At 33.8% G+C, this 21,543-nt stretch overlaps 2 protein-coding genes across 3 annotated transcripts in view; one reads left to right on the plus strand and one right to left on the minus strand.

Annotated features, from left to right (window-relative positions):
- LOC142328315 (PI-PLC X domain-containing protein 1-like) overlaps window positions 1-21,543 on the minus strand; it is a 211,881-nt gene that overhangs the window by 179,170 nt on the left and 11,168 nt on the right. The window lies entirely within an intron of this gene.
- Window positions 1,401-20,154, plus strand: LOC142327743 (uncharacterized). 2 transcript variants are annotated; one of them, XM_075371047.1, is made up of 7 exons: window positions 1,401-1,481; window positions 5,953-6,016; window positions 9,498-9,806; window positions 10,420-10,661; window positions 11,110-11,305; window positions 11,513-11,804; window positions 19,718-20,154. In XM_075371047.1, the coding sequence occupies exons 2-7, from the start codon at window positions 5,953-5,955 to the stop codon at window positions 20,022-20,024; spliced, it is 1,410 nt and encodes a 469-aa protein (XP_075227162.1). In that variant the 5' UTR covers window positions 1,401-1,481; the 3' UTR covers window positions 20,025-20,154. The 2 variants fall into 2 exon arrangements, with proteins under 2 accessions (XP_075227162.1, XP_075227163.1); XM_075371048.1 differs by having other exon boundaries at window positions 1,406-1,481; window positions 9,498-9,584.

A 21,543-nucleotide genomic window follows, 5' to 3' on the forward strand; every position in this document is an offset into this window, starting at 1 on the left:
TTTGCAAGACGATAGGTGAGTCGGTCACTATTGACGTCCAGTCAATGCGGGCGGCTTACGGTTCCACTCAGCTAGTTACACTGGCAGTGCCGCCAATCCTAGCCGATAAACTACTATCTAATGTGCGAGTTCGGATTGGATTGACCTGTCGAGTGGTGTGGCGTACATCCGACGGCCTTTGCTTCTGATGTTGGAATCCAGGCCATAGAGCCAAATTGTGTTCTGGCGGAGACAGAAGCGGCCAATGTTTTATATGCGGTAAAGCTGGCAGTTTACGCAAGGACTTCTAGCAGGATCCTAGGTGCTTATCTTGCAAGTCACATGGTCATGCACCTGTGAGTAGGGGAGGTAAGATAACTCCATCGGCATCTGGAACTGCTTCTGCGTAGAAACATCATGGTGCCTCTGAGGGACAGTCCCATCCGGGTGGACTCCCTTGAAGTACCGTTGGAGGGAAGTAAGACCGGGTCCCCTCACCGGTGTGAGGGGATCCTTTGGGGTCCCCGCATCAGAGGCATGGCGCCTAAACGACCGAGTCCCGGCTATCTGACGGGAACTTTGTACCCGGCGAGGTAGTTAGAGACTATGGCACCACTAGGAACCGAGTTTATGTTTATTTGCTGATCCGGCTCCGGTGGGCAGGGAAAAAGGAGTAAAAAAATATATAACGACATTGTAGGGTAAAAACCCTCAAAAATTCACAAATTTAGTGTGTAATTTTGATCATAAACTCAAACACAATTTATAAATTAAATAAATATAAATAATTTATAAATTATTTATTCAAATGACTTTTAATTCACTTAAAAAATACAGTTGCAATTTATTAAAATATAATAATTAGTATTAATCATTCATTTAAATCGAGTTTCATAAAAAAAAAAAAAAAAAAAACAGATATCTGTAGAAATCAGCTGCCGTATCTTGTACTGTATGTTGTAATTTTATTAAATATTACAAATAAGAATTTTATATTATATTTTATATCTTTTAAAATACTATTTTTAAAAATAATTCTAATAAAAGTGTTGAGAAAATATTTGCTTATAATAAAACAATGTAGTTTGAATGCCGATACGTGTTAGTAACAATTATCATTATTTTTAATGTTCTCATTGCTCTTATTTAATGCATAAGTTTTATTGAATAATTTATCTATAATTATAGAAAAAAATATGTATATACAGTTCTCAATAACAATATGTAAAAATTCATATGTCTTGAATAATAATTTGCAGACAATTATCAACCCGTTATTTTGGTAATTTGTACGTGAACGTGTATTTATTATCATTAGTGGTTCTCTTGTTGATCATATTCGAGTCACCTTTTTTATACTCCTTGAATAATAATTTGCAAACAATTAGTAACGGGTTATTTTGGTAATTCGTATATGAACGTGTATATAAAGCAGTGGTTTTGCTCTTGATCATAATCGAGTCATTTATTGTTCTTTATCAAGTCGTCTTTCGTCGGTCAAGGTATTTCATTATTCGTTTAACATTTATTTTAATGATTTTATTGTGTTTTACTTGTTACGTTTTTGGATGTTTTACAATTTTCAGAACTAATGAAATTACAAGAACACTTGTTAAGACCTTGTGTGCTGAGAGATGAATTTTTCTAAGAATAATGTATTTAAATATAAAATAGCTTAAAAGGAAACCCCGATAATGTTCTAGTGAAAGAGATTAGTTAAAGAAAATCATTTTCATTATTATAATAATTACCGTCTCATTAATATTAATATTTCATTACCATTATAACATTTTGTTACATAGAAAATGTCTTTTTAATCTGTGAATAGAAAATACATATTGACAGAAATCGATGTCGGGTGCAAGTATTGCAAGGTTTTTTTATAATTTCGATTATAGGACAACCAGAATAGATAATATAGAAAAATAGCAAGTAAATAAAACTTTGAAAAATAAATTATGTGCTAAATAGATTTCTTGCTTTATTACTTTTAATTAAATAAAAGCAATTCATTTTTCAGTTCAATCATATTCAGTTGTCTGTATCTTTATGATAAAATAATTCCAGTTTATTAAAAAAAAACAACCAAAATTACGAATTCTTATTTTCAGATTTTTAAGTGAGCATATTCGTTTTTAATTTTTATGATACATAAATAAATAAAATATATTATTTCTATATTTATGAAAATACTTATCAGAAATTAGTGAAAGGTGAACAATTAGACTATAGCTTTTTTGTGTTTTTGATCTTTTGCAAATATATACAATAAACTTAAATTATATCAAGCTAATGCCGAACCAAAAATGTTCACTTAGCCAGCTTCAGTTATTTTTCATTGTAATATAAAAAAAATATTTTTCATTAATTTTAATGTTATTAATTAAAAAAAAAATTATTAAATATAAAATCACTATGTTGTTTGAAAATTGTCTGATTATATGTAAATTATTTTAATTATAATTTTTCAAGCCATGATGTTCAACAAAATAAAGCAATAACAAAAATGTTTAATATTAGTGTATAAGCATTTAAAATTTGGGGCTTTCGGGATTTTCTTTAATGATTATAATGTACACTAAAATAAATATCTAAATCAAAATTTAAAAAATAAATATATTTTTTTAAATTTGGAAGCTATCACCAACTGTGGAGGGGTAATAAGTTATTTTAGTGTCTTAATTGTTTAACAAAATAGGTTTTGAGCAATGAAAATTAGAAATTGCGAAAATTCTTTTTTTTCATTTTGGGGGTCCCATATCAAGCATTCGGGTAAAATTACTTTTTAATGAAATAATCTGAAAATAGTGATAATTAATTTAAAAGTTAAGTTATTAAAAGTGTTTTAAAAAACACAAAGATTTACCCGTAATTCTAATTAAACAACATTTTAATTTTCTGAGAAGGGGTAGTAACATATTTTGGCTAATTCTTTTTTACGCGTAAAATAAATATGAAAGAAGTGCTATGAAAAAAAAATGCAATGGCTCTTTTGTGAGATGGATTTATACTTAAAAATATTTCTTTTTAATTGTATTATGGTTTTTGTTACCACAGACCATTGGGTGAGGCGGGCAAATTTTTTTTAACATGGTTTGAATGCCTATTCGTGAAGAAAATCTATACATGTGCAAAACCTCTCGTTAACTCCTTTTACGAAGAAAGATGTAGCTAAAATAAAAAAAAGAAATGAAAATATTAGTCATTTCTTTGGGAGGGGATTGAATATTAAATAAAAATTTTTGGTAAATTTTGATCTTGATAAAAAAAAAATGTTTAAGAGAAAGTTTTTTGATAAAGTGCCACAGTATGATTTGAAATTTTATTGTGACCAAAGCACCCTCACTCCTTTTTCTAATTTTTTGAAACAGTTTAAACTTTCTTTAAAGTAAATACATGCCAGAATATATACATTTGTCCACTCACGGAAACATCCGTCGGACAAAATCGATATTTTGGACTTGCAAGCATTGGAATAAACAACATTTTTCGCAAATTATTTACAATCTATTTAAATCTATATTTTTTTGTTAAAACTATATTTCTAAATGGATTAAGTTTTGCAAAACTTAAAATATATCAATTAAATTTTTTTTTGAACTAATTTAAATACTGTACCGTTACAGCTACAGCAACATATTTTACTACAGCCGGAAAAGTAAAAATAGGATATTTTTGTAAGTTTATATACAAAAAGGAAATCTTTTATTTTCTTTTAGGACGTAAACACTCGGTTACATACCCATACATGTATCATTTTCTCCATTTATGCGTATATCTGCAGGTTGAGGATTGTATTTTATCAGTTGCCTTTTTTATTGGGGAGAACTGAAAATATATTTAATACAGCAAATATATTAGAAAATAAGAAAAAACAATCATTGTAACTAATTTATTCCCAAGATCAATAATTTAAAAAGGGTTTCCTCCTATTTGCAGCAGCAGGTTGTTTAATCTATAATAAATATATTTTTTTAATAATTAACATCATATAATATATTTATTTTATAATCATTGTAATTATTTTAAAATCCGCCCATTATTTGGTATTCTGTATTTCTTACTTCATATTATTTCATGACGATGGCCCTCAACATCAATTATTATTCAAAAAATAAAATCTCTAGTACCGTTAATTAATTGTAAAAAGAAATATACAATTAATTTTTCTAAACAATTAGATATTTAAAAATAAATCTAATAAAACGATAGGAAGGAACATTTTTCGAAGAAGAAAAATAGTTAAGCTAAGTTAATCGGTAGTATCACACGAATATATTTAAGTTAAAATTTGGTTATTGCGATCTTTTTAAACCGCAGCCAATTTTTTCGATTACATATTTATGCTTTCTGATATAAATAAGCATGATTTAAAATACGTTTTAAACAATCAATCAACGGACTATTTACGTATTATTTAAATTATATATTCTAATATTATAATATATTAAATTTGTAATTATCTTTATTATAAGAATATACTTCTTCAAGAAAAAAAATGAAGATATTTCAGACTCTGATAAAAAGGCTAAAAGAGAACATGAATTGTGAATTAACATCGCTGTGAATAAGCACAAAGCCGAATAGTTACATTCGAAAGCACGTTTTATCAATGCAACCGAATATGTTTTTTAGCATACGATACGAAACATCCCAAATTAAAATATATTCATATTGTATACAATGGTAAGTCAATTATTATCTCCAATTTAGTTATATTTTTGTTTATGTTGGTAGTACTGTCGTGTTGCATAGATGACGCATGCGTGATTTAATTGTTGTTATGTCTGTGCAGGTTTGATACTGCTAGGTTAATTCGATTATCGCTGCCCTGCCGTTAACCATGGCTGCTCAGCTTTCGGTTTGCATCAAAAGAATAGGAACGTTCAGTGATCCGTTTTTGTCGTCGGAAGGTGTATCAGAGGCCTAAAATCATCAAAGACTTTCGGTACGCTACGGAAACAGTATGTTGCCGCAACGGAGTGTCTACGAATGAATTGAAAAATTCATAAATATTCGCACAGATGTTACGCACGACGAAGATGTCGGACGACCGTTTACCGCCACAAATGAGGAAAACATTGAGCGTGCACGATATGGTTTTCTTAGACAGACTAGAGTAACTATTGATGAAATGGCACATCGTCTGCAAACTAGTCACGGTTTTACCTACGAAATCATCCACAACAGACTTGGGTTTCATAAAGTCTGTGCAAGATGAGTGCCAAAACAACTCACGCAGTTGCATAAACAAACGCAGTCGGACATCTGCCAAAAACATTTGGATCGCTATGGTAACGAACGGAACGTCTTCTTAGACATAATCATCACTGGTGACGAAACATAGATCCATCGTTACGAGCCGGAGAGTAAACAGCAGATTATGGAATGGAAACATCCAAATTCGCCCTGCAAAAAAAATTCAAGACCTCCGGAGAAAAACTGATGCTTACGGATTTTAGGAACTCACAAGGCCAAGTACTGGAACATTATGAGAAAAGGGGCACGACAGTAAACAGTGCGCGTTACAGTTAGATGCTTACTGCCAAGCTGAAGCCTGAAATTCGAAGTAAACGCCGAGGACTGCTGTGGAAAGGTGTTGTGTTGTTACATGACAATGCCCGTCCACATACTGCCGCCTACACTGCTGAAACGCTCCAGAAACTCAACTTTGAACTACTGGCTCATCTTCCGTGTAGTCCTGATCTTGCCCCTTCTGACTACCACTTGCTTGGTCCACTCGAAGAGGCATTAAGGGGCCGTCGATTTACCTCGGACGAAACAGTGAAAGAAGCGGTGCATTGCCGGCTCACAGCTCACAGTGTGTATATGTGTGTGTGTGTAACGCGAAGATATGTATGTTGTCCTGCTGGGTGGAAAAAAGTTTACCATAGTTCATTAAACAATGATAAAATTGGATCTGTTTTTATAGCGTAGTGAACGAATCATTTTTTTTTTTTTTGTTATTTACAGATGTCTAAAACCAGCTTTTTTCTATTTTGTCTTCTGTTTTTATACGATGCTTATAAAACTAAAGGTAACATTACTATTAAAAAATTATAATTATATAATGTCAATTTAACTAAAAATTTAACATTTGTTTTAATTACAACAGTAATTATACCACAAACATATTTATTAAACAAGATTTTATAATTCCGTAGTGTCCTTGAAGTAGTTAATGACTTGTAGAATTTCGTATTTTATTAATATACCATGTAGAAAAATTTGCTTCTTTTGTCTCATATTATTGGCTAATTTATTTTAGAAATTTTACCTTAAACATTTTTAATGAGCATACCTTCGCAGAGATATTAAAAATGTAATCATTTTGTATATCCTATATTCTACAATATTCTGACCGTAACATATGAAGGGCTACTGCTACTTCCTTGCCAACACTCACACCAAGAAATTGGCTTGGCTAATTGTTCCAAGGTTCGTGATCATTTTATCGGAGAGAAGAAAAAGAATTGTTATAAAATATATTTATAATCGTTGTAGGAAGATTGGTTATACATCGTTTCAAACCAATAATTAAAAATATTATTTTAAGCTAAAACCAAAAAAACGAAATTTGTTTAATATTTTCAATACTTTTCTATCAATCATAATTACTACTTATTGAACAATCCAACAAAGAAACAAAATATAAAATTAGATTTGATGTGGGTTAAACCAACCGGGTTTGGTCTAGTAGTGAACGCGTCTTCCCAAATCAGCTGATTTGAAAGTCGAGAGTTCCAGCGTTCAAGTCTTAGTAAAGTTAGTTATTTTTACTCGGATTTGAATACTAGATCATAGATTGCGGTGTTCTTTGGTGGTTGGGTTTCGATTAACCACACATCTCAGAAATGGTCGAAGTGAGACTGTACAAGACTACACTTCATTTACACTCATACATATCATTCTCTGATATATTATCTGAACGGTAATTACCGGAGGCTATACAAGAAAAAGAAAGAGATGTGATGTGGGACTGTTTAGATCGAACACATAATTTTCTAAATAATTCTGTTAAAGACTTCTGAAAATGTTTAACTACGTTAATTTAAGTTTCCATATTTTTCCAAACGGAATGCTAAAATACAAATATAATTTTATCTAAAAAAATAATAAGGATATCTTTAAGGATATATAAGTGTTCGTTTATATGCATCTCAAATTATATTTACAATCGATCTCGTAGATTAGAAATCATAAATAAGGTTCATGACAATAATCAAGTTATAAAGGAGATGGCTTAGAAACACCTTAATTCTAGTTAGAAACGGTTATGCTACCTTTGATAAATGGTAACATAAGCATTGATAAAGTCCAGCCAATAATGATTGACGAATCGTAATAATATACATAACTACGAATACTAAAAAGGAGAAATAGTAAAATAGGAACAGATAAAATATTTAGAAACATAAATTATATTTTAAACGTAACATAATTACTTTGATGATGATGCACAACGTAAGAAAAAAGGCCTTGGCCTGAGTATCAGCGATTGTCCTGGTTCCAAGATATAGTATACGAATACACTTTAACCGCCGAAAATCTACCCCATTGTCTAACAGAATAACGGCTAGATAATTTACCTGGTCGTTAAGTCTTACTTTATACTTAGTTACAAATCCATTGACTTCCTGTCGAACACACGGCAAGCCATATAAGTACTCATGAATTTCGTTGATCCGTACGAACCATAGCGCCTGTGTAATGCATCTCACAAACTTATACCGGAAACACTGAATAATTTCCTTATTGCTGGTTCTCGCCGTGCCACATAGGTGGATTCCGTATGTCCAAACCGGTTTTAGAATCACTTTGTACAGAAGTAGCTTGTTAGATAGCAATAGTTGCGATTTCCTGCCTAATAACCATTATAGCAAGCAAAAACGAAACAAGTAATTTAATATATCCTTATATATTAAATTAGTTGTTTCATTTTTTCCTTAATGTGAACCTACTATATTAGACAACGATCTAGATGAATACCTAAACACTGTAATCTTTCAGATCATACTTCTCGTTGTATTTAATCTGGGAGAATCGTCCGTCCAACTAACTTCCAATATTTAATAAAAGATAGAGGTTGATTTGTTTTTGGTTTATAACAAACCAAGCGGTCATACTTTATCAAATGTCTGCTGTGTATCTAAAAAAGCCAACCGAACAAACCTTTTCTTCTCCAAGACGTTAGTGAAAATACGAATGATCCTATGAGTCTGTCAGTCTACAGGCCACAATCTCTGAAGAAATAGCCTTTCGAATAGCTTACACAAAATAGACTAATTGGCCTGTACCAGGACGACTCTCCGCTATTGGTACCATCAATACTTGAGATACTTTCAACTCCGACGGGTATCACATCTTTCAAAGGATGCCATTGAAAAGTTGGTTCATGTAAATTATGACCTCTAATGGGAGCATAAATAGCATTTTGTTGGCAAACAAGTCATATCCAGGGTTTCTTTTGAATTCCGCTCCTTTTCAATCGATTCCAGCATTTCATGAGAAGAGAAAGGCGTAGTTGGAAGACTCATTGGAATCGGTATATCCCTACGTGAGTCCAGAATTTCCTCTTCACCAGCAGTGTAGATGATAAGTGATTGAGAGACCGATCGCATATGACTAGCAAACAGATCGGCTTTCTCATTGTCACTTCTAATGTAATACTTTTGTAGTAGATGGAACTGAAGTGATGGCCGCTAAAATTTCATCGTGGCCTTCCACAAAGTGTAGATGTTTTCTCAGTAATCAAGAGAAAGATTACTGAAGTAATATTTAAATGCTTCCTTCTTGAAAGATTTAGGACTCAATCTCCGAGCAGCGCTATTTAAGGATATATTATCCTCCGGTACATGTAACATCTCCTTCTGAGCCGCCTTTTGGTTAAAATGACGTCGATTACTTCTGGTAGATCGTCCGCGTCAACTTGCCCTTCGTTCTAGTCCCTTCTAAGCTGCTGCTTGTAACACCGAGTTCAGATAGCAGGCCGCATAGTCTATATATTTTCCGAATATTTCAATTCGGAAGTACGACCAGTTTATCTTCAATCCAACTTCTGTAAGAATTCCATCTGTTCTGTTATTGTGTAGGATAGGGATTTCTTCTTTCTATTTAACACGTACTTATAATGAGTTAGACAGTTAAATAATAAGACATTAAACCGTAGCCAGTCATCACAGAAGTATACATAGACGATATACCCGATATTATATAAAAATTCAGTAGGTCCAAGATTTTATTCAGATCCGGCGGCCAAAATGACGGCTATAATCCTGAGATCACATTGAGATGCATGTTCAAGATGAAAGAAATCCTTTAAAGCTCTATCTTAGTTGTTATAAGTCGTGAACCCCAATGAACATGTTTAGCATTCCAATCACCACGCACGATGAAGCGCGGGCCCGGTGTTCCACCAAAAAATTTGAATTGAAACAGTAATTTTCTTTGTAATTAATCTGTATAAAATCGTACTAACATAAATTTAGATTAATATCATATTTATTATCTTTTTTCAGCAATATGTACGGACATTAATTTGGAGTTAAGAGTAGTTAACAAAGGATATCTACAAATTAACTGGGAAGTTGATGAAGTAAAGGAAGGTGACTGGATTGGAATTTATTATGATGATATTAAATTTAGTCATCTTCGTGCTTTAAGTAAAAACCCTAATACATTTACGGTAAATGTAAAAAATAAAAAAGGAACTGTATACACTAAAGAAAAGTTTATAAACAATATTGATCTTTACTTTAAGGATGCGAGTACACTATTGATTACATTAGTGTACTGGAGGAAAAATTTAGATAAAAATGAATTTGAAGGTAATTAATTTCTGCTTTTAAATGCATGTTTTTTCTTTTATTCCAATATTTCGTTTGATATTATATTTTTCAATTACTTATTTACGGGAAAAGTAAAAAAGAGACAGAGAGAAAATGTATAACAAAAATTGACTAACATCTAATAAATTATTTCTCACGTAAAAATAAGAAATGTAATATATTTTTTTATAATAATATTTAGAATACGATTAAATTAAAATATAAGAAATTAAAGAACGTTTCGTTTTATAAATTTGGCTTGAAAAATATTGATATTCATCCAAGAATAAATAAACAATTATACGATAAATAAATAAAATTATAAAAAGATACGAAAATATTACGTTATACTCCGTGAATACGTATCCTAGACATTATTCACCGTAACATAAATTTTATTCCAAGTAATGTTTACTAGAAAATATAGGTAATCCACAAGACCATAAATAAAGTTGATTAAAAATAATACATTCCTAAGAAAAAAAATTATATATAACTCTGAATTAATTACGGAATATATTTTTCTAAACGATAATATTGTAAAAATTATTTCAGATTATTTCTAAGTATATCTTGAAATGTATTCCTTAATCATGAAAATTGTTATTTTCAGCTTTCATTATGTCAAATTTAAGCACGTATCCAAACTGGATGAATTATTACCGGGAAGAAATTCGTGATCTTCCACTTAATCAAATATTCATCCCAGGCACTTTTAATTCTGCTGACCCACAATATATTGAAGTACCTCCTGAATTGAGAGAAATAAAAAAATTACTCTATTCTGGAGTTCCGGAAACAGAACATGAAAAAGAAAGGCGACACTGGAAAGAAAGTTCTATTAATGTAAGCGAGGTAAGTATTTTTATTAATAAATAACAGACAGGCATTACCTATTAATGATAGGCAATAAAAACACTTTCTCATATAATATGTGACTCGTATTTATATAACAAACGATGCAAGGGGAAAAACAGATGTGAAAAATGTCCATATTAATTATTTAAACATGAACACATGAAATAATGTTAAGATTAATATAATTTAATATTGGTAAATACAACATGAAAAGCCCGATACACATTTTTATCTATAATTAAAGTTAATTAATTACAATCTATCTAATAAATAATTTTAAGACTAGAAATTAATTTAATTTAAATTTATCATAGAATTTTCAATTCGTTTTAAAAATTACTTTTATATATAAATATAGTTGTATTTAGTTAGGACTATAATATTATTTTTAATTTATTAATTTTACATAATATGTTTGTAACAATCAACCCTGATATTTTTTTAGGATACATCTATACTTCAGCAACTCGTATTAGGGATCAGATACTTGGATATAAGAGTAGTTCTAAGCCGAGAGGGAAAATTCTATGTTGGAAACCTTAAAAAATATTTTTTGGATATGGATTCTGTTATTAATCAAGTTACAGAATTTCTCAGCAAAACGAAAGAACTTGTTATATTTGACGTTCATGTATGTACAAGTACGTGTCTTCACATAAGATATATATCGATAGTAATTACTTTTAATTAGATACTTTATACCCACAGTTTTGTTCGGAGTTATAAATTTTTGTAGTAGTTAATTTATAAATAATAGTTCACATGTTACTGGAATTACATTCTTCAGAATTTACTCTGCAATTTCAAGTTTATTTCAATATAATTTAATTTTTTTTTTTCAAATACAGGTGGTACATTAGAATTTGATCACGATAAGTTAGTAGCGTATTTAAAAAAAAAGTTTTTGTATAACAGTAAGATGTATTTGGTACCACGACAACCATGGACAACTAAATTTAGCGATATACTTAAAGATGGTAGTAGCGGGAAAGTAATATTATCATATAATAATGAAGATGTTTTGAAAGATTCCAATTTTAATATACTGTGGGATCCTGTTCACCATTTCTGTCAAGAGTTTAGAAATATTAGCAGCCTACAGAATTGTTTAAAAAACTTATATGAAGATAATGATAATAAGTAAGTAGATACCGTTTTTTTCTAAATTAACTTTAAGTATATTTTTACTATCGGCCGTGCAATGTTATGAATGAGTATTTTGAGAAATTTTTACTGGTAACATTATGTCTATTGAATGTAATATTTTATCAAAATTATGTATATATATATTTTTTTAAATTTATATATATATATATGTCTATCGTATATACACGAGGGTAAGTCAATTATTATCCACAATGTAGTTATAAATTTTATTGCAATACAAATAGGAAACTTACATGTACATCATTTTTCAACATAGTCCCCTTGCATTTCAACCCACTTGGTCCATAGTTTCACAAACTTCCTAAACCTCTCAAAAAAGAAAGTTTTCGGTTAAGCTGCGAGCCAGGAATGCACCTCTTCTTTCACTGTTTCGTCCGAGGTAAATCAACGTCTACTTAATACCATTTGAGTGGACCAAATAAGGGGTAGTCAGAAGGGGCAAGATCGGTACTATACGGAGGATGAGCCAGTACTTCAAAGTTGAGTTTATGGAGCGTTTCAGCAGTGCGGGGAGCAGTATGTGGATGGGCATTGTCGTGTAACACAACACCTTTCGACAGCAGTCCTAGGCGTTTGCTTCGAATTGCAGGATTCAGCTTGGCAGTAAGCATCTCACAGTAACGCGCACTGTTTACTGTTGTGCCCCTTTTCGCATAGAAACCACGAGGACCATTACTTATCCAGTAATGTTGGATCCATGTTTTGTCACCAGTGACGATTCTGTCTAAGAAACTGTCCCATTCGTTATCATAGCGATCCAAATGTTTTTTGGCAGATGTCCAAGCGCGTTTGTTTTTCAAACTGTGTTTTGGGACCCAAGTCTGTTGCACAGACTTTACGAAACCCTAGTCTGTTTTGGATGATTTCGTAGGTAGAACCGTGACGAATTTGCAGACGATGTGCCACTTCATCAATAGTTACTCGTCTGTCTAAGAAAACCATGTCATGTGCACGCTCAATGTTTTTCTCATTTGTGGCGGTAAACGGTCGTACGGCTCCTTCGTCGTGCGTAACACTTGTACGACCATTTTTGAATTTTCAATCCATTTGTAGACACTCCTTGGCGGTAACAAAACCGAAATGTAACGAAAGTCTTCGATGAATTTCGGCCCCTGATATACTTTCCGACCACAAAAAACGGATCACTGAACGTTGCTCTTCTTTGGTGCAAACAGAAAGCGGAGCAGCCATAGTTAACGGCAGGGCAGCGATAATGTAACTAACCTAGCAGTATCAAAGCTTGTCAAACCTGACAAAATATGTCAGCATCAATCAGACATGACAGCAATTAAACAAAGCATGCGTCATGTATAAAACACGACAGTACTACCGACATAAACAAAAATATAACTAAATTGACGATAATAATTGACGTACCCTCGTATTATATGTATGTATATATTTTTTTATTTTCCCTTACTCCCCTACACCAGACCCGCAATTACGCATAACAGCGTAGGTGGTGTCCGTTTTAATCTAACAGCCCTTCCCACCTACCGACATGGCACATCCGGCTGCCGGTCGGATCTTTATTTTATATTATATTAGTAAGCCATAATATTAGCAACCCGTTAGAGTGCCCCACTTTCTACGTAGGTTTTTTAGCAGTATTCCAGTATGAGGCCATCCAGTTGTCATTATACAAAAAACTACTATAAGGCCCCCGATCCCTCAATAAGAACACCACTTCGGTAAACCGTCCTCTCCAGATCGCGACTTCCCTCCCTAACTAAACAGACGGATGGTTATACACGATTGAGGTCCCAACTCTCACGGGATTTTGTCTTCAGTATTTTAGTAGCTAGCTTCTCCACATTTCCGCAAGCCTCCCTACTGGAAAGCATAGACCTCTCTGGAGTAAGTCGGGCCAAATTCAGCTTCTGTCAAACACCGTCCCACCTACAACAGTGGTATATGGTGTGCTCCGGTGTGTCCTGTGACTCGCAGTATCTACAAGCAGAGGTAGTGCGTTTACCAAACCGGCATATGTACCCCTCAAACTCCCCATGCCTGGTTAGCAGCTGGGAGAGTCAGAATTACAACTCCCCAAAGCCACCCACAGATCAATGTTAATTATAATGCGTCTTGTCTATTCTGCCGTAGGAGAAGCATTCCAAACTTCCTGCCAATCTCTCAAAAGAGTTTGTCTAGCCTCCACTTTATGCATTCCGTTATACACACGGTACGGCGTTTGAGCCCTCAGCAGAACAGGACGGATGTCCGAAATTACTTCAGCAGGATTACGGAAAACAGTCCTCTAAGCCACAATAATTTTGATGGCAGTTCCCCGCTGAATAGACGACAGCCTATAAACGTTCCTTTTACCGGTAAATACATCCATGCGGGCAGGGGCCGCATAGAAAATTATGACTAAAGCCACCTGCAGAATAAGTCGCCTCTTGGACGCCCGCGGTCCTTTATGGCTTCCCATAAGTTGATATAACTTGGCAACAACAGTCGCGGCATGCTCGGATGTTCTCATCCGATGTGTGTTGACGAGACGTTTCTTCTCGATCCACACTCCAAGGTATTTAACGCACCCGGTCGTGTTAACCTGAACATCACCAATAGTTATTCTCATCTCTCGTAATCGCCTCCTCCCAGCGAGTGTGACAGCCTTGGTCTTATGGGGAATGCCAAACTAAGATCTCTCAAATGTAGCCACTCAATCACTTTTTGCACAGCGGCATTCATCGTATCCTCACCCTCTGCTTCAGTATAGCCAGGTCAGCCAGGTCGTCAGCATAGGCAACCAGTTCGACATCTCCATCAAATTCAAGACGCAACAGCCCGTCAAAGGCAAGGTTCCACAAGAGCGGGCCCAAGATCAACCCCTGTGGAACCCCACCAAACATTTCAAAGGAGATCTCTCTATCCTCAGTTAGAGTTGTCACCTTCCACCGATACAGATAGCAATCCATAATACTCAATGTATATCCACTGACTCCGCGTGCACGCAACGAAGTCATGATCAATGTCCACGGAATGCTTCTAAAGGCATTCCAGAAATCTAGGAAGACCAATAACGGTATCCTTCGTCCACGCCAGATGCCCGCTGCCCGATCTTTCGCCCAATCGAAGACACGCATAACAGTATCCGTAGTCGACCTCTCCCGAACAAAACCACACTGACTAGGGGAGAGACCGCCCGATTCCTCCACCTCCTTCTAAAGCCTGTCGAATGTTAGCCGTTCCATTAGCTTGCCAATCGTGTTTAACAGCGAAATAGGACGATAGGTAACGCTACCATCCTCCGTTACAGCTTTTTTACGGATTAAGACCAGCAGCGTCTCTTTCTACTGTGCAGGGAAACAGCAAGCTTTTATCGCACATTTTAACGCGTCAAGGACTACCCAAGTGTGTCTTAAGAAAAGCGTGGGATCAATTCGGGGCCCGGGATCTTATCTGGATGTAGCCGCGAAGCGGTTCCTCGCATCACATCGATGGTGAATCGGTGAGTATTGATCACACCAATCTGTTTACAAGGCGTTTCAACAGCTGGAAAAGGCTCGGATATTGTACGGAGAGCGATATTTCTACTTAGTGGAGAAGTTGGTTTTCCAAACCTGCTCATAACAATTTTATATGCCCCACCCTACGGATTGAAGTCGAGGTCAGCCAGCAGCTTTAGCCAGGCCTTCGCTTTGGCCTCATTTAAATCACCTCTTGCACGTCGATAATCCTGAAGGATTTTCTCAACTATCCGGCCAGGACGTCTATCGGCCCTCTGTATTTTCCTTCTGGCCGCAAATGCAGTGGTCCGTTTCTCCGCAATGTCACTGGAACACCAGTATACTCATTGTCTACGAGAAACGTTTAGCGTTCCATCACGTCAACATTCTTCAGTAAGAGCTTCTGATTGGCTCTCAGGTGTAATTGGGTTGTTCGTTCGAAACTTTGGAGCAATCATATCGACAACACGGGCGGTCTTGAGTTCATTCGGTTTCCAACCCTGAGAACCACCATACGTCCAGGCAACTCAGTTTTGTACTCGAAGATAATCGCTAGATGGACGTTTGCGACTTCATCAGAAAGAGGCTTCCAGTCTCGAATCCTAGGTGCTATCTGCTTGGAGATCACCGTAAGGCCCACAACCGACCCACGCCCCCAACCAAAATAAGTACGTAAAAAAAGCTCATTATTAACAACAAACCCTAGTTCTGAGAACAATTCTGCCAGAATGTATTCTCTGAAGATGGAAATCATTCCGCCAAGCTGCAGACATTGTGAGTTATAATCACCGGATAATATAGCTGGGTTTTCTGCACGTCGGATACAATCCTCCTGATCACTAAGAAAAGCTTGATACCGTTCATTGCTGGAATTAGGTGAGACATAACCAGATATAAAATTGCATTCGGTAAGATCCACCGACACATATCCATCAGCTTTGTATACCCGGGAGACAGCATACCGTCCCGAAACATTCGTTATCGGAGCATCCCCGGATCGATCAACAACCCTCGAGTTAGTGGCCACTCTTTCGCTGATAGGCTCCGCCACACCCAGGAAATCCAAATCATGTTCAATTGCAATATGCCAGATAAAGTCATTTGTTATGAAACACCGTTAGCGTTAACTTGCATTATTCGCATCACGAAGCCTGTTTACACTCTTTAGACCCAGCCCGATGTCCAGCACCTCCACAAGCAGAACATCTTGCAGGCTCCTGACAATTTGCCCTAAAGTGGACCTGTTCACCACACCTGAAGCAGCACTTCGACCGAACTAGGCCCGTACAGAGTCCAGCCACGTGACCAGTGTCCCAGCACCGATGACAGTGATCATCAGGTTCCCGAATGCTCACGCGACAATGAATCCAACCAATACGTATTCGCTATTCTATCAGCCTCTTAGTCACCCGATAGCTAGTGACAACTACGGCTAACCTAGTGTCTTCAAAGGCGGAACGAACTGAGGACAATTTAAAATCTTTATTCTCTCCAACTGCCTGCTGCAATGCGTCAGTGATCTCTTTCTCGGTTGTCTCCTGAGATATCATTAAGATTGACCACCATCCGGCGACTTTCTCTTTTTACCATATTCCCACGGTCTTTCTATCTGCGTCGATGCCTCTGTAGAAGAGCCCAGCAGTGGAATGGACATCTCATAAAGAGAGGTCACTAGAGCCTCTAAGTTCAAGGCTTTCTCTAATGCCCTGGCAGCACTCTCTTCTGCCGCAACTCCTGCAGTAAGTGATCCATGTCGACTCTATCAGTAACATCGCCATCACTACTTCTAAGATAAGCTCAGCTTTTCTCTTAGCGATTCGCAATCTTACATCTTGAGATTCTATCTTCTACACAATCATCGTGTCTTCTGCCCCACTAGAAGCACCAGGTACCGGCTAACTAGGACGTCTGCGCTGTGGTCCCACCTGTGTACGGGGGTGCTTCCCTTCATAAGGATTACTTTGGGCCATTCTGCACCAACTAATTATACAAATCAATAGCTTAACGAGTAAAACTACCGAAGGATAAATTGTAATTGATTAAATTCCAATACACTAATATAGTACCTTTAAATATAAAGCTACAAGTCTATCAGAAGTAAATAAAAATAAAATTAAATAAATATTTACCTCTGACACTAACACAGACACACAACAGCAGCTAAAATAGTCAAGACTACTCACACAAAACGAAGTCTCTACAACGTTACCAAGCACTGATAACTACAGCGACTATTCTTTATGTGAAAAATAATTATTAGATAATCAATAAATCATTTCTATGCTTACGACAAAAGGCCTCCCAAGGAAGCACAACAAACAATAATAGCCCTTATTATTATGTAAAAACAATAAATCTATATAAAAAATCAATCAATTAACCAAACTCATAAAAATGTTTGTAATCCAAGCATCAACGTCCATATAATAGTCCGTATGTAAAACCAATAAAAACAATCCGAAAAAGGCACTAACAAGCAAGAGCAAAACTAGCATGACCATACTCGATAACTCCACCAACTCGACTATGTATGTGTATGTATGTATACGCGTGCGTGCGCCTTTGTGTGATGATATTCTTAATCCATTTTTATGCTGACTTACCAGTTTTGAAAACGTTAAATTACTCATATATTAGTGCATGTGGAAAACAATGTACAAATAGTTTTTTTTTTGTCTATTCCAACCAGATTCGATATCCAAAGAACAATCAACGATCTAATTTATAATTTTGATACTGCGGAATTAAATATCATTAATCTTTTCATTTCATTTCGTATTTTTTTTGTTACCCATCAGTTACATAAATACTTTCTAAAATGATCAATTAACGAATACCACTGTCATTATCCACCACACACAGTTTTGCCTTGCATTGTTAAGACTTCCCATCTCTAGTAGAAAATAAATAATTCGTTTGATAAAGACCTAGATAAAACTTATTTTAAAATTTCATCGAATTTTACGTCAATTTCTACTGATTCAATTAAATTGCATAAGACTAATAACAGCAAATTTATTTGATTATCTGATATCAACTTTCACAATCAGATTAACATTAAATCTTTCGTATTATATCTTTAGTTAAGGATATAGTTTTTGTTTCAAGATTATTGACATTTTCGATGAGAAACAGAATTGAAATATGAAATTCACATATGGCATTCTTTCTGAAGTGAATTCGCCTTTTCTTATTCAATCAAATGATTTTTTTAATAAGTTTTTACTTCCATGAAATAAATGTTGCATAGGCCATCGAATATTCAATTCATAGGCCTATTCAATCCAGGCTCAACAAGTTACATACGTCTATTCTTTTTTTTTTTTATTCCTGCCAATGCATGTTTTTTCCAGTACCCTAATTTTCAAAATTGTAACAAATGCTTCATTTTAATCACAGTAATACAACTTATATTTGGTTACAAAAAAAAATCTGTATTTATTTATTAATGACAAATTAATTTCATTTCTTTTGCTTTTAAATCCATTATTATTGTGGAGAAATATTAAAGAAATTAATGTACATTTGCAGTTAATAAAACTAAGTCAGAGCTTTAACTATTCAACAAGGTTACTCCATACATAAAAACGAGTATATATATATATATTTATTTATTTATTTAAATTAATCTTTTTACAGTTCATAATTTCTCTGGACGTTAATTTCACCTACACATGAATTTCAACCAAACCGCCAAGTACAGAATTAAAGAAATATTCTTATCTTCCTTTACTTTATACCGCTTTTGGGCATAAGCCCACCTTCAGTAATGTTTTCTGATTTATCATTATTTCCATTTTCAGATATAACTACCACACAACATCTTTACACTTGATTACTTTTTTATAACTTCGGTTATTAGCAGAATAAAAAAAAAAAAAACTTTAAACATTTCCAGAACTTACATTAGTTCAGTCAAAAAATAATAGTTTAAAAACATCTACTAAAATTGCAATTAAGGTTAACATTTTTTATTAAAAATTATTTAAAATTTCTTTCGATGTTGGTTTACATAATGTTAGCACAGTACTCTACATCTAATTACAGTACGTACTAACATTACGTAAACCAACATCGAAAGAAATTTTAAATAATTTTAATAAAAAAAAATTTTATTTAATTGCAATTTTAGTAGATGTTTTTAAAGTTTTAAAAGACTTTTTTTGACTGAAAAAATGTAATTAACTTTTTTAACTGAAAAAAATGTGTAAGGATGTTGCTTGATATTTTTATGTGTAAATGGAAATAATGATAAATCATAAAAATTCTGTTGATTAGCTTATGCCGAAAGCGCTATATTGAAAGGAAATAAAGGTAAAAATATTTCTTTAATTTTGTACTTGTCGGTTTGGTTGAAATTCAATATATGTAATTTTACTGGCTTTGTTAATTTTGCACCGATCATGTAAATTTTAAAGTTGCTTTCTCCTACAGACTTGCCAATATTGCTCACGCTGCGGTTGTAAATGTGCTCAACATTGAGAATGATACGAACATTCCTAATTATAAAGAGCAAAAAAAACCAGAAATGACACTGTACGAAATATTTATGAAAAAAGAAATAGGTTTAAAAACAAATATACTAATAACAGATGATTACATGGCCATGGGAACTGTAAGACAGGCAATTAGATGGAATATTGGTAAATATTACTTTAATTCAAAGTACGAATATCCAGATAAAACATGTATTAAATTTAATATTAATAATGATAAATATTATCAAACTATATTCCGTTAATTTTTGTTTTGATGGAAAAACGTAATGTTGTATGTTGCTAATTTATATCAGTAAGAAATTGATGAATTATGAATAAAATTATTAATATTGTAAGAGTTAAAAAAATAAAATAAAAAATGCTTGTGTTTTAGTTGTTCACCTTTTATTATTACCTTTTTCTTTTTTACCAGAACCACTGTCAAATTCTTAAAATTAGTATTTACTGGAAAGTTTGTCTGTTGTTCTTTCACTACTAAAGTCAAATTACTTTAACATAAAAATGAACTTTATGGAACGTAGATCCAATGAACTGAAAAATTATATGAAAATCTGTCGTCGGGAGCTGATTCTAAACCTAAAAATACGAAAAAAAGTTCATCGTCCAAAATGGGGACCACTTCAAGTAAATTTGAAGCTAATTAATAACGCCTTCACTAATTTTAATGTAATTTTTTTATTGCTTTTAAAGGTTAATTACATTTTATGTTAAAAGTCGTTTCCAACTTACGGACAAAATTATTTATTTCATGTAACAATTTTTTTCACAATTCACTGTTTTGTTTTTTAATACAGATAACTTTCAATATCCTGTAATGTTTTCATAAGTAATTTATATGAATCTTTTCAGAGTTAAATTTTCTACATTGACAGTTGAAAAATTAATCATTTAACAAGGTTTTCTTAAGTTAAACCCAAAAAACTTGTATTTTACCCCCAATATTTTTTACGTCAGATTTCTTTAATACTAATGGACTTAAACTTCTGGAACCCACGTTTTATGATACCTTCAGATCAGAAACCATAAGAAACAACAAAATTCGCCCCTTAATTAACATTGCAGAATTTCAGGAAGTCTTTATTTCCCCGGGGGAACAGAAATCCGAGCGAAATCTTTCGTTAATCGTAACTCGCTAACGAAGCGTGTTTGGGCCAATGTTTATATGAACTCTTTTTCCTATTTTTAGTTATAAAATCATCAGCTTCACAGAAAATGCAATATAGTTTTAATCACTCTATATATAACTCTAAAACCTCAAATAATTCATGAAATACAGACCACTATGCCAATTAACCTCTAATGTACACATTTACACAGCAATCTGCCGGATGTAAAATATTTCTGGTGACTTTCCGTGTCATCTCAGGATCGATTCGAGTAAATTCATAGCATTTGGTGTTTGTATGCGTAACTCTTCTTTAGTGTTAACTTTTCGTTAGTATATTATCGTTTTCATATGGCGCCAAATGAAGTAATTTAGTGGCTTTAAGTCAGGTGATTTTATGGCGAAATGATTGATGCACCACGTCCAATCCAGTTTAAGAAACAATCATTCTAGTGTTTACTAGCTACTAAAGAAAAATTGTGGCGTTGAGCCATCCAGCTAGAAAATCAGCTGAAAATTAGGGTACTGGAAAAAACATGCATTGGCAGGAATAAAAAAAAAAGAATAGACGTATGTAACTTGTTGAGCCTGGATTGAATAGGCCTATGAATTGAATATTCGATGGCCTATGCAACATTTATTTCATGGAAGTAAAA

Source organism: Lycorma delicatula, chromosome 7, assembly GCF_047948215.1.
Source record: "Lycorma delicatula isolate Av1 chromosome 7, ASM4794821v1, whole genome shotgun sequence".
In the NCBI taxonomy this organism is placed as follows: domain Eukaryota; kingdom Metazoa; phylum Arthropoda; class Insecta; order Hemiptera; family Fulgoridae; genus Lycorma; species Lycorma delicatula.